General features: G+C 44.3%; 1 protein-coding gene across 9 annotated transcripts in view; it reads left to right on the top strand.

The window, feature by feature from the left end:
- Nucleotides 1-17369, top strand: part of ephb3b (eph receptor B3b) — a 58476-nt gene extending 41107 nt beyond the window's left edge. The window contains exons 7-16 of one of the 9 annotated variants that reach the window (XM_085247985.1): nt 465-627; nt 998-1106; nt 2615-2667; nt 2823-2945; nt 5219-5466; nt 6053-6268; nt 7230-7415; nt 7719-7918; nt 10856-11011; nt 13141-17369. In XM_085247985.1, the coding sequence (XP_085104111.1) occupies nt 465-627; nt 998-1106; nt 2615-2667; nt 2823-2945; nt 5219-5466; nt 6053-6268; nt 7230-7415; nt 7719-7918; nt 10856-11011; nt 13141-13249 (1563 nt within the window). In that variant the 3' untranslated portion in view covers nt 13250-17369. Of the gene's footprint in view, nt 1-464; nt 628-997; nt 1107-2614; nt 2668-2810; nt 3030-5218; nt 5467-6052; nt 6269-7229; nt 7416-7718; nt 7919-10855; nt 11012-13140 lie in introns of all 9 variants that reach the window. The other 8 variants (XM_085247982.1, XM_085247984.1, XM_085247981.1 and 5 more) reach the window with 8 other exon arrangements.
- The last annotated feature ends 646 nt before the right edge of the window (nt 17370-18015 follow it).

Here is an 18015-nt window from a genome sequence, read left to right as displayed (position 1 = left end):
CTGTAATTCAATCCAATTTCAGTGACTCGCATGGTTTCTGTATCATCTGTGTTTCTGTAAATGTGGAAAACAATGGCTCTGCTGATAAACACATGTTGGCCGTGAGGCTTCCTTTTCTTCTTATTCCACTCTTTCCATCTCTTTCTATCCTTCCAATCCCTTCCCTGTTGTACTCTTCCCTTTTCTTCTTTTCCCTCCCATCCTCTGTCAATCCATGCCTTAAAAAGTTTCTAAAACCCCAGAAAGTTTAGAGTTTTCCTTGGGGAAAGAGCACAGTCCTCACTATATGCTGTCTTCTGCTGTCAGATTAACATACCAGCTATGATATGGCACTCCTTTTCTCTCTCTCTCTCTCTTGGTCTTGTCTTTTTTATATATTTTTTGTCAACCTACATCAAAACTTTTAGAGAAGGAACAATGAGGAGCAGGGGTGCGTTGTTTAATCCCTGTATTTGTATGTGCAGGATCAGGGTGAGGCCATTGCCCATACCATGACTGCCCAACGGAGCAACGCCCGCATTGAAGGTCTTAAGGCTGGTACGCCTTACGTGGTGCAGGTCCGCGCTCGAACAGTCGCTGGTTACGGTCGCTACAGCAGCCCAGCCGACTTCAGCACCAACCTCCAAAGTACGTTACACCCCGCCTGCGTTACTACCCGGGGATATACTGGGATATGTCTGTACAAATAGTGCAATGCAAAGCTTATAGATGTGTTGGATTTTTTCAAGCGTTTATAGTGTAAGAAGCCAATATGCGAGAAACGAAAAAAACTGAAATTCTTGTAACGGACTTATGATTTGATGAAAATGTACCTATGGTCAGCCAGTCTGTGTATCAGCCATACCCTTCCTCTACTTTATAAAGGATGTGCAGATTCTTCTGTATACAGATTAATAAACCTCGTACTTTTGTACTGAGCTGGATTGCAGCTAGTTTGGTCGATGCTTGCGGCAACTGACTAACTAACTGATCACCTTCTCTCTTTAATCTTGTAAAGCTGACCCCCCAAAGTCGCTGCAGGAACAGCTGCCGCTCATCGTTGGATCAGCCACCGCCACCTTAGTCTTCATCATTGCAGTTGTGGTCATCGCTATTGTCTGCCTGAGGTGAGAATCCCGCTACTAAAACAGCAAGGCTTACAGAAGCATTGGTGCCAAACTGTTGTTTTTCCCGTCAATTTGAAAAAAACAAAACAAAACACCGAGATAGCTTCAAATGTCAGCTTTGTTTGCTTGTCCTCCAAACTGCCCCGGAACAGTCTCAGCGGATTGCTTTGCCACCTGTGAGCCCACTGAATGCCAGATTAGCCTTCTGAATCTGTGAATAGTAAACAGCTTTGGCCAAAATGCTACTTTGCTCAGTGGAAACAGCATGGTGGAGCAGCTGTTGGGCCTGATAGGCCTGCCCTCACGGCCCAGCACTCAGAATCAACTGTGCGTTTGCCCGACCACAAAGAACCCAGATGCGCCCCTGTCTGCTGAGCCCAATTGACTGGGAAGCTGCAAGTGGCTGCCCTTACCTTTCAGAAAGTCTGACACTACATCAGCTGGGTCTAACCGCACTCGTTTATCCTTTATACCATTCATTTGTCAAGCAGAAAATGCCGTGCGAGGGTGTCTATATGTGCGAGAGGCTGGCACCCACTGCTGACTGGTGCCCACTTGGGTTCTCTCTGCAAGCCAGTTCAGGCAGCTGCTGACAAGCGTGGGCATCGGTCATGCTAGACTGAATAATAATCTCCCTGGATCCCCCTCCTTTTCTTTCTCCCTCCTGCCTCTTCGCTCTCCCTAATTTTCACACCGCTACATTGTGTCTCTCTCTCTCTCAGGGTCTTGGCTTAGCCACTGCTCTGACTGCTACAGAAGAAGGGAGAAAAATAGAAATGATACAAAATACACAGCTTCGGCATATACCAGAAGAAAATTAGAATTTAAAATAAAATGCAAATTACCATCGGGTATTTTTTGCCCCGGTTACTGGTTAGACAACAAAGGAAGCACATTAACATGTGATTTCAACAACCCAGCTCCGTATCCGAGCCTACACCCCATCCCCGCTGGGTGCGAAAGGGACAGATGCATGGAGGTGAAGCTGGAGGAACTGAGTGGCTATAAGAGGACAAGAGTAAATAAGTTCATAAAAACAGAAAAGGGAGACTGACAACCAGAGAGCAAGATTGAATTGAAATGTGCAGTGTGATGTCTGCGGGGCGAGGAAAGCGAGACAGCTGAGCTTGCTGTTTGAGTCCGCTTTTGTCACGGCTGCTCATTTTTTTTTTTTGGGGGGGGGGGGTACTGAGAGTGAATGGCTTTCACTTGCCGCTTCAGACAATAGTATGATATCCTTTTGTTTACACTTGCGCTACAGTCCCCGAGTATGAATCATTTTTACCACTAGGCATTGATACAATCTTTATCAGCGTATCCCTTGCTTCCAGCGCACAAAAAGACTACACATATTTACCATGCCACATCACAGTGCGACTGCATCTCACGCTACAACTAGGCGTTATTAGGGATCTGTTTTCTCCCCGTGCCTTTGTTCCTCAGCAGTGTTTGTGTCCCACTGTGCAGGGACCACGTGACTCAGTTTGTGTTTTCATCTTTCTCAACAGAAAGCAGAGAAACGGTTCAGAGTCAGAGTACACAGAGAAACTGCAGCAGTACAGTAAGTCTCTCCGCTAAGCTCGCTTGCCTGTTCCAACGGCAGCATGTCTGTGCTTCTCGCTGTCGTCAGAAGTGATCAGACAGATATCACATTGAATATTTATTGCTTGGCAACGGAGATTCACTTTCCTGTTCTTGCCACTGAATCCCCAATAGTAACGCCGGGAATGAAGGTCTACATTGACCCCTTCACCTACGAGGACCCCAATGAGGCAGTGCGCGAGTTTGCCAAGGAGATCGATGTGTCCTGCGTGAAGATCGAGGAGGTCATTGGCGCAGGTAACCCACCAAAGCTCCTGAGCTACAGGGGGAAGACTGCTAGTCACCTCCAGGCCATACCATTAGAGGACTTCACACCAAGCGGTACTTTCACTCAATTCATCGCTAGCCCTCTTCTTGCTCGCCTCCCTACCGCATACCGTCACCTCTTAGGAACGTTTTTGTGTTTTTTGTTTTTTTAGCCTTCCAGATGTCCAGCACTGTGTTAGTGTGACTCACAGTTCTAGCACCCCCCACGTTTACCACGCCGTGTGCGTTTAAACTAGTTTTAATACCCATTGTATGGTAGATTATTTTTTCACCCATGTCCTAAAAGGCAAAAATTACCCCAATCCTGCAATGGGAGCAATGCAATAAATATGGCACAAGAGTTATTGATAACTGATTAAATTTTTGTAAAAGCACAACCCCATACAGACAGGATTGATTTCTCTAGGGGAGAGTTTAATCCCATCTGATTGCATGTATTTTCCAGTATAAGCTACAAACCTGTTTTTTTGCACACTTATTGAACTTTCGTGTGCACAGATAAACACTGAGCGTTAAGGTTTTGAGTTTCAGCAGCTGCCATCATTGAAATAATGCAGGATGTTGTAATTCTAGTGGTAATTATATCTGGCTACTGGCAGGAATGCTGTAGGATACCTTATCTACCTCTTAAAGTGGGCTTGTTTTCTACTTCTTTCATACCTCATTGCACTACTCTGCACTTCAAAACTGATGCAAAGGAAATTGAAATTTTAAAAGAAGGAAGACTGAAGGTAATGTGAAAATGTACTGTAGTTGCTGTAGCTCACAAACTTGTGTATGTTGTGAAATATCGAGAGATTTACTGGCCAGCGATTGCCTTAATGAGCACTGTGTGAACCTGCGAGGGCGTGATTGTAATGGATATGTACTTTAGAGGACTTAAAGTCCAGCTCTTTGGCTCTGTGTCTGGTTTTGTGTGTGTAAGCTTGGGGAATTCCTGTCTCTAAGAGCCATGGCTAATATTTATCTGTTGTACTCTTCTAGAGGTTTAAATCTGTCTGGTTGGGGTGTAAAATATATTAAATTGCTCCAAGTCCAGGATTGGCTGCCTGTAACCCTGCCCACTTTTTTATATCCGGAGAACCTCTTAATTAAAAAGAGGATTTTTACTGGATCGTTATGTTTGACCTTTTTTTCCCTGGTACTCACACCCTATCTACTATGTGGTTGTAACCCCCTTGTTTTAGAAACCCTCCCTCACATGATGTTGTAGACAGTGAAATATTTTATGTCTTTGATATATTTGACAGTTATATCTCTGCCTAAAAGCTACAGGACTGTGCCATGTGAGGTTCAGATATTTTAGCATATGTTTCTGAGCCAAAAAAGGAAGACGTTGTGATGGCAGAGATGGGAATCGCTTGCTTCTGCTACTACCATTACTACTACTACTACTACTACTACTACTACTACTACGACAGCTCTTCTACTGCTGAGGCAACTTCTTGAAACCCTCGCTCCCCAGCATTCGCCTTTAAAGTGACAAACCCTCAACCCCTGTCTTCCCTGTCCCCTTCCTCTCCTCTCCCCCTTCCTCAATCCATCCCTCCATGCCCCTCAACCCTTTGCCCCCGCCTTCCCTGACCTCCCCCTCTTTGTTACCTTTGCACCTGTGTTGACACGCATCACTTTCATCACCTGATTTTTCTTGGCTTCTTGCACACGCTTGGTGTAGAGTGTAAACATAAAGCGTCCACAACCCCCAAGCTTCTGTCTCCACCCATCTCTTCCTCCTGTGCTCACTTCTCCGGCCCCTCTGAAGCTTAGCACCCCCCCCCCCCCCCCCCCCCACAAACCCTTGACCCCCCTTTCCCCGTAATCACCCTAAGTCTGGCCTATAATGTCACCCAACTTTACCCTAAAAATGTTACGCTTTTTTTTCCCAGTCCTGTGTCATTTCACATTGTGCCATTATGCCTTTCACTCACCATTTGTTTTTCTTTTAGTATGTAAGTTAACAGTATAAAGTCACTGTATGCCTCCCCTTATATCACAATCCCTTAAGACTGGCCTAGAGTCTTGGCTTCTCTTGCAGTCCCACACCCCCTTGTCCCACTCTGCCCCCAGCTACCCTTCCCTGGCTCCTTGGTTCTAACCAGTTAACTGTCCCCTCTTCCCTCTTTCCCCCCACTCTCCTCCACTCTTCCGTCATGCCTCTCTTCCCTCCCTCTCTCTCTCTCTGTCTGTCTTTCCATCTCTCCTCTTTTGCTGTTTTTCTGGCTGTCTCACCTGGGCTCTCGCAGGAGAGTTTGGGGAGGTGTGTCGCGGTCGCCTAAAGCTGCCCGGGCGCCGGGAGATCATCGTAGCCATCAAGACTCTCAAGGTGGGCTACACCGACAGGCAGAGGCGAGACTTCCTATCTGAAGCTTCCATCATGGGCCAGTTCGACCACCCCAACATTATCCGCCTGGAAGGTGTGGTCACCAAAAGTCGTCCGGTGATGATTGTGACCGAGTTTATGGAGAATGGAGCACTGGACTCTTTTCTGAGGGTGAGAAAAAACTAATTAAAAAAACAAGCACACACCAGAATAGCCTTAAAATTAGTTACTCTGTATAAAATGTGATTTTATGAGTGATGCAACACTACTGGGTAAATAAGCCCATCCAAAGCCGCTGGATTTTTGTTTGCAGTTATCTCACTGTCTTTGCAACCTTAAAAGGTCTTCTTAAGTGCAGCTGCAGAGCTCACTATGGATATCTTACAAAATCCTGTATTCTGGCAGTTGGTGACATTTACAGAGCTCAGTTTCCAATGAATCTCTGCCTCAAAGTCACATCATACACTGTCTGCCAGAGAAAAGAGGGGGGGCTGATACAGAGATAATGGAGAATGGAAGAATATAGAATGGGCATGTAGAAAAGAGAAGGAGATTACGGCGTGAGATGATGAGAGATTAAAGATATAGGTAAGAGGACATAAAAAAGTGTAGAAGACACTGAATATAGAGAGCTAAACCATGAAATAACCATGAGCTAAACCATGAAAGAAGAGGCACACAGGCTGTTTTCTCCTTTGAAAATGGATCCTTGATCTGCAATGCAGTTCATACGTGTCACTCTCTCCTCCTTTGCTAGCTCAATGATGGGCAGTTCACAGTGATCCAGCTGGTAGGCATGCTCCGTGGGATCGCAGCAGGCATGAAGTACCTGTCAGACATGAACTACGTGCACAGAGACTTGGCTGCCCGTAACATCTTGGTTAACAGTAATCTGGTGTGTAAGGTATCTGACTTCGGCCTGTCTCGTTTCCTTGAGGATGACCCCACAGATCCAACCTACACCAGCTCACTGGTGAGTTAGTGGATATATTACATTTGACTGCTTTTTGTGTTTGTCTGTATTCCTGTGTTTAAAAAGGCTACATATGTTGTTCCAACATCAACCCATTATTGTTGTTTTCTTTTAATCATCGTGTCCAATAAATGCCCGGTCTGTTCCCACAAGATCAGAGGTTTTTCTTGTCACTGTGGCACAGACACGTGGACAAATTAAGAACAGTTAAGGGTATAGAAGTCTATATTAAAGGGTGTGGAATGATCCAGTTAATGACATTAATGAATACGTGAAATTTAAAGATCACAAGAGTACCTCCAATCGCACGCAGGTGTTACACATGATTTGTTTTAGAGTCCCAGAAACGTTACAAAATCGGTTGTTGACAAATTGCTGGAGTCTCTAATATTCTTCAACTGGCAAAGCAGTTTGGGATTTATGTCTGAAAGGGTATACTGAGGATAATAGACTTATGAATATGAACGATGGTATAAAGACAGCTTTGTTTTTTTCTTCTCAGCTCTGATTCGGCCCGATATGAAAGACGCTGACCATTTTTTACATCCATGTATAGTAAAGCAAAGAAGGAGATAAAGCACAGAACAATGTCAGGAGGCGTGCAGAAGGTCAATTCTCCTTATGGCAGGAAGCAGTTGTGTTCATTTTTGTGCTCTTTACTCCAAGAGACACTCCTAGTATGAGTCAGCAACTGTCTATCGGGTACATAGTTGAATGAAAAGGATTAACAATGACACTGAAAAATGCACTGTGCTGCACATTTCATATCCTTAAAGTTTCACCTCTCTGCACGTGTCATTTGTCTGTAAACGTCTGACTAACCTTGTGTGAATGCGGTGTTTGGGTTCTATGGCATGCACCCATCTGTTGTGCATCAACGTTTCCCTTGGATAGTTTTTTTCTCACCCTCTCTTTCCCTCTTGTATGTGTGTGACTCTGTGTTTGCGCTCCATCTCTCCAGTATTTCATGCTCACCTACTCATTCGCATATCCACAGGGAGGGAAGATCCCCATTCGCTGGACCGCTCCAGAGGCAATCGCCTACAGGAAGTTCACCTCTGCCAGCGACGTCTGGAGCTACGGCATCGTCATGTGGGAAGTTATGTCGTATGGCGAGCGGCCGTACTGGGACATGAGCAATCAAGATGTAAGATCACAAGAGAATTTATGCTTATATATAAGAAACCACCTTCTTTTTCCATTTATGTGGAAGAGCCATTCTTTTTCTCACCACACATCCACCCACAGCTCCAACTTTTGCTTGCCCTTGTTTCTGTGAATAACCAAAGCCATTTTTTCCTTCTTTATCCCCGGTTTTTATAATTCCCACCATTCACTCTCTTCTGCCGTGCTGTTTTCCATCGACCGCCTCTCTCGCATTGTCCGCCCTCCCTCTGCGCTACACTCTGTGATTAGAAGTGATTGGGATTTCTCTGTTGTCCTTCCCCAGGTGATAAATGCCGTGGAGCAGGACTATCGACTGCCCCCACCCATGGACTGCCCGACGGCTCTGCACCAGCTCATGTTGGACTGCTGGGTGAAAGAAAGGAACCTACGACCTAAATTCACCCAGATCGTGGCCACGTTGGATAAGCTTATTCGCAATGCTGCCAGTCTCAAAGTAGTCACCAACAGCACACAGTCCTCGGGGTAAGCCTTAATATAAAAAGCACATTGGTCACGTTAAAGTCAAAATTAGTATGAAGGCCATGTCAAGTGGAGATTTGCAGTAAATGCTTGTTTATGCTGAGGAACGTGTTATCATAGAAGGGGACTTTAAATGTGAGGGTGTTTTTCTAAATGCCCCTGAGGGCTCTTGTTAAGTGTAATGCTCTGTGTATTAATAATGCATAATTATGGTCATAGCATAAATGGATATTAGTAATGACTACCTTTCCTGAGTCATATGGCGGATTAGGCTTGCTTGGCTTTTGCGGTGTAATATAATAACAAGAACCTTCAGTCAGTTAAGTTTATTGATTTAAGAAACTCAGTCAGTAAAGAGAGTGCTGGTCAGGCAATTTCATTAGCACCAAGGGAAGAGAACTCTGCAAGTATTGCTAAGTTTAAATAGTGGATATGAATGTTCCTGAATCATCTGCAACAGGCTTCTTTTTTATTGTTCCGATATCATCTCATTCAACTCTTTAGTTTGCACAAGCTCAGGGTAAGCTGTTATACAAATCCAAATTACCATTGCTCAATTCGAGCCTTAAAGCAGCTTTATCGCCAGCTGGGAGCTCGACGTGTCACATCTACATTTAGCTGAACTATCTTTCCGTCCAATTGGTTTCTTGGAAAGAATTTGGAGGAACGAGTTGGCACAAAGCTGATGGGGCTGACCTACCTATCTGTCTCTGCATCGGGGTCTTTCTGTCTTGAGGGAGGGACAGAGACAATCCTGGGTTGTGCTCAAGGGGGAAACCAGGGTCTCGGTTGGCCACAGGAGCGACGCTCTTAGAAGATTAAGCTTGCGGTTAATTAGCCCGATTAAGGCGATGCAAAAAAGAGATGAGAGTGCCTTTTAATTAGCCACTAACGAGATTTTAAATGGGCCAGCAGAGAGGTGGCCTCCTGCCGATAGACCTAACAAGGGAGGAGTAAAAGATGTTACAGTCGTCCTGGTCGGCACTGAAGGGTGGCTGGAGGTTAGCTAACGCTGTCTGACATTAAAGACTTTGACTGCGGGAGTTGCACATGCCTGACCTGACTGAATATTTGCCCGCGTGAGCTTCGGTGATTTCTATCCTTTGCTGCAGCTCAATCGGTCAGAACAAGCAAAGAAAGAAACATCAAACTTTTTAAAACAATGACTGCATAAAAGGCCAAACCACTGACTAATGCAGCAGCCATTTTTTTATGACATGAAGTTCGGCTCGTAGTGGACTCACTAGCTAGCTCACAGCACTATCCAGCCTTCCTGCTGCGTTGTGCTTGTGGCTAACATGTGGCCAGCATAAGTCTGGACCCCTTTTGAAGCCAATTTTATGGGAGGACCAACAATACTCCATTAAGAGAAGCCAGAGTCGTGCGTTAACGACAGCCCGAGGGCTTGGATGCCCAAGCACAGGCCTTATTAAAAATCACTCCATCTACACCACTCAATGGAGCCTCTGTATCACTGTTATTAACTCCCCTCCTCCTCCTCCGTGTGCTTTCTCCTTCCCCTCTCGTTCTCTCTCCATTCCTTTTAATTGTTAATGAATCTAATGCCATCAAAAAGGATGACAGGGATCAACGGAGCAGAAAGGAGTGGAGACAGTGGTGCTCTTTCTTGTTTTTTCCCTTCACATCCCAGGACATTCTCTCCACCTCCACCTCCTCTGTCGTTCATCTGCTGCGCTTCGCTCTGAGTTGTTGCGCCGTTTTATTAAAACTCCCAAGGTGGCCTCTCTATCTGCAGCGTTGATCAGCGCAGGAGGTTAGGTTCTTTTTTTCCCCTAAAGAAGCCCTTTTGGGGCTGTCAACAGGTGCGCAGCAACACGCAGAGCGCCCTCCGACACGTTTTCAAGACGTTTGAGGGAAGCGTTGCGCAACTAATCACATTCATGCGCTGTCAAACACACATGAACTATGAGTTTGTGAGTCATTTCTTCCAGAGTCCCCAACATTGCAAGTCGGCGCTAATGCGAAACCGCGCACACATGTGAGTGACATCTGTGTTTACATTTCAGTGTTTTTCCCTCTTTTCCTGAAAGCAATTTTTAAAAAATATTTCCACCTTTGCGGACTCGTGTTGCACACAGTGTATCATTTTATGCATTGGTAATTATGCACTGAAAGGCATATGACTCCCAGCCCGTCGTTTAAGCTCGTGTTCTCACAGCCGGATGAAATTTGATTTGAACTGACCTGCAAAACCGCAAAGAGTCCAATCTTTCCAGATCAGATTTAAAGCACGTTTGTAGATGGTTTAATAGTGCAATCAGTACAACCACACAGATTGAATTTCAAGTTGTTGTTGATCTTTTGTTTTTTTCCTCCTTTCATCAGTCCCCAAACAATACACCGACATCTCTTTGCAACAAAAAGAACGAGACGCAAAACACAAAGACAGAGCTTTTCAGATATTTCCAGGTTTTCATTTCTTGAGGTTTTCTTAAAGAAGGCACTTTTCTGCATTGTTATTAACATTATCACCATCACCGATGCTGCCAGGCAGATGCATTCCTGACTAAAACGATCTCCACTTGGTTTCTTTAACACTTGTTGCTGGTTTAAGCTAGATTTGAAGCTCTGTGTGTGAATACACGTGACCTCCCCTCACCAGCTGTTGCGCCAACATCCACCACCCAAGCCTCCAGCCAGTCTCTCCACAGTCACAACTTGCTCCTCACCCACCCTGTACATTCCCTGGGTCCTCGCCCCGCCCCTCCATTCGCCCCTGCACACAACTCAGTACAGAGGAGAGGAGAGGAGGAGGGGGGGGAGAACAGAGGAGGAGAGAAATGGAGAGGTGGCGCTCAGCGGGGGGCGTTTGGGGGTGAGGTTGGCCGGTAGAGGCACACAGAGTGACGACCTTAACCCTCTCTCTCTCTCTGTTTCTCTTTCTCTCCTCCCTCCCTTCCCCCCTGTCCCCTAATGTAGGGTTTCTCAGCCCTTGCTTGACCGCTGTGTGCCAGACTATACCACTTTCACCACTGTGGGGGACTGGCTGGATGCCATCAAGATGAGCCGCTACCGTGACAACTTTGTCAACGCAGGATTTGCTTCCTTTGACCTGGTGGCCCAGATGACAGCAGAGTGAGTGGAGCTACTCAGGTCTACAACGCCTGAGCGGGACTGAGATTCAGAGTCAAATTAAAAACACTTAAATATGATGATGAGATGCGGAAAACAGGTCTCTGAACCAACTCAGATATCACAGAATAAGAAAAAGAATACATTTATATTTGTTTTCCAGTAGGTATGCTCACATACTTTGATATATGCTGAACACTAGTTTAATAATTGAAGATGTCAGACATAACAAAGTGATTATATTTGGTTGATCAGAAGTTGCTTGCTCAGAAACTGATACTTTGTCGCCCGTTTTAGAAGCAAACAAATCACCGTTACACGATTGCACAGCACCGCAGCCTACAATTTTTAAGCTAACTCCTGCGGCTGTTTCCTTTACTGCAATTTGGTTCAGCTTTGATCATGTTTACAAACAGGAAATGATGCAATGGAAACCATGGAAATTGCAGGCCAGTGATGATTAAATAAATGAATTAGGATTATAATGATAAATAAATCATTCTCATTAGGTGCATAATAGACAGTGGAGGTGGGAGTAATTTGTTTCAATTTGGCTAGGCTGACAGGTGTGGTGTACTGTGGCTCTCTGTTGCCCTTAATGGCCAGTAATTCCTCTAATGGTGCCCATTTATTATCATTTCATCCTCCGTCACTGTGCTGATGGGGTTGGCAAAATATGGGGGGTGGGGGAGAATTTGTTTGTGTGAAGTTGTGGCGACTCGAATGTGACGAGAGGACAGATGTGCGCTGCGAAATTGTGTACCTGCGATTATGTACATATCTGGTTAAGTGATAGACTTCACTGTATACCTTTGTTTTTGAAGCAGAGAAACTCATAAAGTGAGAAAGCATGTTGTCTGTAGGTTATATTAGATCAGAAGGGACAGGACGCGTACAGAGGCAGAGCACTCGTGGTCAGCTGGTCAGCTGATGGTCTGCTCTCTCCTCAGCTATTATCTGGAGAAGTCAACTAAGTGTATGTATAGACATATTTATACTAGTATGAAATTACTGACATTGAAAATATCCTTCACACCATTACACCACAACCAGTCTGAATCATCGACATAAGGCCGGATGGATCCATGTTTTCATGTTGTTTTAAGTTCTGACCCTTCGAAATGTCGCAGCAGAAACTGACACTCATTACCCAGGCACCTGCTATGGTCCAGTTTTACTTAACCTCTGCGTACTGTAGCCCCTGTTTCCTGTTCTTAGGGGTGACACCCAGTGTGGTCTTCTGTTTCAAGGTTCAACTTGTTGTGCATTTGGAGATGCTCTTCTGCATACTTTTGTTGTAACAAGTAGGTATTTGAGTAACTGATGCCTTCCCATCAGCTCGATGCACTCGCAGGAGGCATTTTTAACTCAGAGAACAGCCACTCGCTGGAAAAATTCTCTTTTTTAAACCATCCTCTGTAAACCCTAAAGATGGCTGTACGGGGAAAATCTCAGCAGATCAGCAGTTTCCAGCCCGTCTGACTTTGCCACGTTCAAAGTCACTTGACAACCGAGCTTTGCAATGGAGACGCTCTGTTTGAACTGCAGCAGGTTGACTCGACCATATGCACACGTCTAAATGCATTGAGTTGCTGCCACGTGATTGGGTGGTTGAAAGATGGACCTACCTGCTGAAAGTAGCATGTAATTATACAGAGAAAGGCTGTTGTTGATGAAGAAAACCTTTTGCTTCCGTGTTCCCGTGTTTTTTTTCTCGCCAAGTGACAGACGGGTATAGACTCTGTGAAGTCTGCCACCTGCCAGACAGTAGCGAAGTTTGCACTTTAATCATTAACTGTCATTACTGCTGCTCGCCTCACATCCTCATGCCCACCTGCTGGGTAACAAAGGTATCATGCATTAAGACTAACACTCAGATGAGTGCTCCCATTTTGTTACCTCACTCTCAGAATCCATTTTATGGTCCATCGCCAAGGTGAGGCCTATGTTGCGTTCCCACCTGGTCGAGTATGTGTTCACTTGTGGTGAACAGTGAAATTTGCACTTCAGCTTCATGTGATGTTTTCCTTCTTTTATTTCTTTTCTTTTCTTTTCTTTTGTTTTCACGACTGAGCCACCTGTTCTCATTTTTCCTTTTTTTTTTTTGTTTCCTTTTTGTTCTTCGCTCACAGGGACCTGCTGCGGATAGGGGTTACATTGGCTGGCCATCAGAAGAAAATTCTTGGTAGCATTCAGGACATGAGACTACAGATGAACCAAACACTTCCTGTCCAGGTGTGAGTGAGAAGACACGCAAACCGATGCAGTCGAAGGACAGCCAGACGGAAAAAGGGGGAGAAACTGTGCCAGAGATTGCCACTGGAAAACCCTAGCTGCCTGACCCATCTCTGCCAATTAGACACTACGAAACTGGCTTGCAGTGCCTCTGAATATTTTTTCTTTCTTTATTTCATTACCACTTACATTTCCTGTTTCTGCATTTTTTGTTAGTTTTCTGTTTTTTCTCCCCCCATCCAATCGGAGCTTGTGTGTTTTTGAAAGAGGAGAAATAGTAAACCCCCGTATATCCTTACGCGTGCCTCACCAGCTCTGGAGTGAGTTGATGTTTGCATGCATGTGCATTGTAGTGGAGTTGGCCTTAGTCCTGTCACTTAAATGTCACACTCTTATCCTCACACAAGAGCCCCTCCCCTTGATTCCTGTTCCCAGCTCTGCTGGATGATCTATGTAGGAAAGAAGGAAGACCCTTGTATAAAAAAAAGTGAAAACGTTTTTACATATAACGAAAATCAACGCAAAAAAAAAAAAGTGTTTCAGACCACGAGAGAGCGAGAGGACAGTTTCCTTGTTTTGTTTTTTCCTTGCTAGAAGTTGTTTTATTGTGCATGTGTGTTGTTCTCCATCTTCATATTGAAGGTGTGTTATCTAAAAGGGCACTTGCTGGAAAAGGGTGGGGTGGTGGAGGAGGGCAATACGATGGGCTGCGGTCTAAAGGTCGAAGGAGTGACGGAGGTCAATAAAGGTCAAAGGGAGGCGGCCATATTTCTGGACACCTGTTTTGGTTGCTGGATCCTCGGTAGCTCAGAGACGACCTCTTCACTCTGACCTGAAGTGACTCAGGATAGTTTCCCAGTGTGGGAACACCTGCTCATCAACTGCATTTTACACCTGGTATTTTGCTTTTCTACTTTCCTTTGTCTGCACCATATTTTCTGTTTGTCAGATTTTTTTATTTTAATGTTTTTCTTTCTTGATCATATTTTGGGAGATTTGTGGTTTCAAAACGACTGGTCAGACTGAAGTACCCCCGCTGGATACGCGGTGACGACTGGGGGGGAGACGAGGACTGTGGCAACAAAATAGAAAGACCCTTTTGGCCTTTTGTGTGCATTTTTGTATGTGAGCGTGCGTGCATGTGGGTTTGTATGTGTGATCAAGTGCGACTGGATGTGCGGGTGTGGCGAGTTGCACACAAATATACTGTACAATACGGCTTCCGCTATTTGCCACCATGGAGAATTTACGCATGAACTGAACTGTGATAAGGAGCAAATATATCTGAAACACTTATGCTATATTCTGTGGACAACTGTTAAAAACATTCTTTTTTTTATTGAATCCAAAAAAATGGACTTTGGACGTAAACATATATATATATGAAATTATATATATATATATATATATATGCATCATGCAGAAACTGAAGACAAACCATGATGGACACTTTAATTTCTACTTTCTATTGTGTGGGTTTTAGAAATAATCAGAATCCTTGTTTTAATTTCTTGGCGTCCTGCCCTATGTATTTATTTGTACCTCACCCACCAACCCACACACCCCTCCCCAACACCCAGAAGGACTTTAGGCCGTTTGGGGACTTGGAACAATCAGAAGGAAGAGAAACTCCCAAGAGGATTCACCTATTGAATTGATGATTATTAAAACAAGAGAAATTGCATAATAATTGGATATTGTATTTTTGTTGTTGTTCTAAACAGCCTGTACATGTTTTGTAACAAAAAATAAGATAAATAACAAGAGAAAAAAATGGTGTTTTGACAAAACGGACGTGCTGTTGTGAAATGTTTGATTTTGAGCGAAGAAAAGGACAAAGGAAGAAGTGGGGAAAGTCAGGAAGTAGGGTAGAAGAGTTGAACACCATTTGTCTGGGTTTCCTCTGAATGGTCAACTCACTGTAGGTGTGTTAAAGTTTTTGTGTGCCATTTAAACTCGATATTAAGCTTCCCTGAATCCATTCTCATTCGCAACATGAAGAGCGTTTGTGAAGCTGTACTTAATCGTCTTCCAGGCACATTATTTTCACTCCTGAAAGTCACTTAAATGCAGACCAACACATCTTACCAAGGACTGTTATTATTAGGGAGCAGGTCCAGAGGCATTGTTGTGTCAGACTAGTCATTTCCACCCCAAGAGGTGGAACTCCATCATGTGACCTGCACTTTCCTACAAAACGATACTCACGTGAGAGACATCAGAGGAGAACCCTGCTGGTCACTGTTGGTTAAAATAATGCAGGTGGCCCATCGGGTCTCACAAGGATATAAGCATGCGGCTGACACAGACATCCAGGGCAAGATGACCCATCATTAGAGCTCTTCATTCCCTCTGTGGCCTGTAATCATCCTGTTTCAGCTCATGCCGCTAGTGCACGATTAGTACAGTGCAGGATCAACAGCCCAGACACGCAGTCAAAATCTGCAGCTCCTTTCATCGTAGCTGAAAGCCACAATTCTGAGACTGCACCATCTGCACTCCTCACAGAGAGGTATTTCAAGTTAGCTGAATAGGGATCCGCAAGGTACATCACCGGTGTCACCTTCCAGAGGTGATCAGCACATTATGACAATATTATTCCGTAGATATGTAAGGACAGCATGATGTTAGTGACTGTGGAGCGTGCCAACCCCTCATAAGTTCTTTCAAATGAAGAGGACGTTATGCAAAGCACACAATGCGTTCCCACCTTTGCGTGTTCTCATTCCACATACATGTGTTGTCACTACTGCTAGTACACTCTATTAAGGGCTTACTAACATGTAACAGTTGTAGGAGAAACTCAAATAGGAATTCTGCAGTTAAGTCAGACTTCATTGAGGTCGCCAAGGCATATTTGACATGATGGCTCACAACCAGGCGTGTCAGTCCCGGCGACAACATTTGCTAACATGAGTAGAATCTGTTGGCAGGCTTTAATTTTTTTCCACAAGTATATTGTTTCCTCTTATGATGCAAAACACTGTTTTGTTGGAAAAGAGCGATAGACATTGAGATATGACAGAAGCAGAAATAACAGACTCGTAGTCTCACTTTTTTCATTTGTCAAAGTTTCTTACCATACACTTCCTTCACTGGGCTCAGTCACTCAGCTTAACCCCACTGTTGTCAACTTGGATGCGGTGCCAAACGAGACACAGCTGACGGGCAAAAAAAGCTGGAAAACAGGGAATAAAGGGGCTCAACGAAATCAGAAGGCAGACATGCCTAATCATGAAAAATGACAGTTTTGGAGCTCGCATGAACTCTTGATGAGGTGCACATGGTGTTCCGGACCCTGGAGCTGGGTTCACCAAAGTTAACCGGCCATGAGTGATGAGCTCAAATGGCAGCGTTGCACATATTTAAAAGATTAAACCGTAACCACATCAACGCAAACAATTAATCTTTAAGTGTATTTTTCACACATTTGGGAGAGTGTTTCGTATTTAACATCGCTGAGAGGAAATAGCTTTCTCTCCTGTGTTCTTTGTTCATTTATCAGACTTTATGATGCTGAAATTGAGATAAACTGGTACTTTTAGTCTGTGTGAGCATGTGTGTGTGTGTTTGTGTGTGAGACCATATGTTAGAAAAGTATTGCCGTTTTCATCATCAGAGATCGGGCTTTGTCCGCTATCTCCTTGTGTGCCACATGGATTTAAACTATCCAGACATTCCTGCCTTTCTTTACATTTTACATCATCCACCACAGCACATTCACCCGCCCTCCCCCAACCCCGCCCCTACCCCCGCCCCTCACTTATATATCTTTAGCTTTTTTTTCTTCAGTTGTGTTTTAAATAAATATATACAGTACTGTCTTTTCTTCTGTCTTCTCTTCTCACTACGCATATGTCTTCTCGCCACTTTTAAACACCCTCGTAAAAGTAAGCGACATGTTTCAGAGAGTACTGTACATGTTTAGTGAAATGGGGGTAGGTGGGGGTGAATGAAGAACTGATAGACTCAATTGTTGATTCCTCTTTGAAAAGGATTGAGATGTATTTAATGATGCAGACATAAACAAGAAATTACTAAAAGGTGATGATGCATTCTTGTAGAAATATTTTTAAAAGACCCTTTTGCATTAAATTATTTAAGAAATGAAGCCTTTGTGTTGTGTTTTGAATTGATAATTTATGCCTGTGGACTTGGACGTGTATCATGTTCTTATTTTATGCCATGCCAGTTCGTAATCACTCACTTGTTTTGCAGTCAAATTATTGCCCGTTACAAACATTTAATGTTACTGTGACAAACCCAGGGCTTTAAAGTAATGACAATAGCATGTCTTCTTGGGTAAAGCAACATCAAAGCCTTCATCAGGACAGAAAGAAAAACATATTAATAAATAAAAATTACAAAAATAAAAGACAAATCAGGTTTAGCTTAACCAGGGGTAGGCAACTCCAGGCCTCGAGTGCTGGTGTCCTGCAGGTTTTAGATGTGCCCTTGATCCTTGCAGCTGATTCAGATGGCTAAATTCCCTCCTCAACATGTCATGAGGTTCTCCAGAGGCCTGGGAATGAACTAATCATTTGATTCAGGTGTGCTGACCCAGGGTGATATCTAAAACCTGCAGGACACTGGCACTCGAGGCCTGGAGCTGCCCCTGAGCTAAGATCCCACTCTGTGGGCAATTTAGAATAACCAGTTAACTTAACCCCACTAATTCCATGTCTTGGGACTGCGGGACAAGCCAGAGTGCTCAGAGAGAACCCATGCAAACATGAGGAGAGTATGCAAACCGTGCACAGAAAGTCCTTGGC

The sequence above is a fragment of the Mchenga conophoros genome, linkage group LG15, assembly GCF_057382185.1.
Source record: "Mchenga conophoros isolate Kocher_MC1m ecotype Shallow Benthic linkage group LG15, M_conophoros_male_GT1.1, whole genome shotgun sequence".
Classification (NCBI taxonomy): Eukaryota; Metazoa; Chordata; class Actinopteri; order Cichliformes; family Cichlidae; genus Mchenga; species Mchenga conophoros.
The sequence above is the reverse complement of the archived record's forward strand: the minus strand, read 5'-3'. Positions and strand labels throughout refer to the sequence as shown.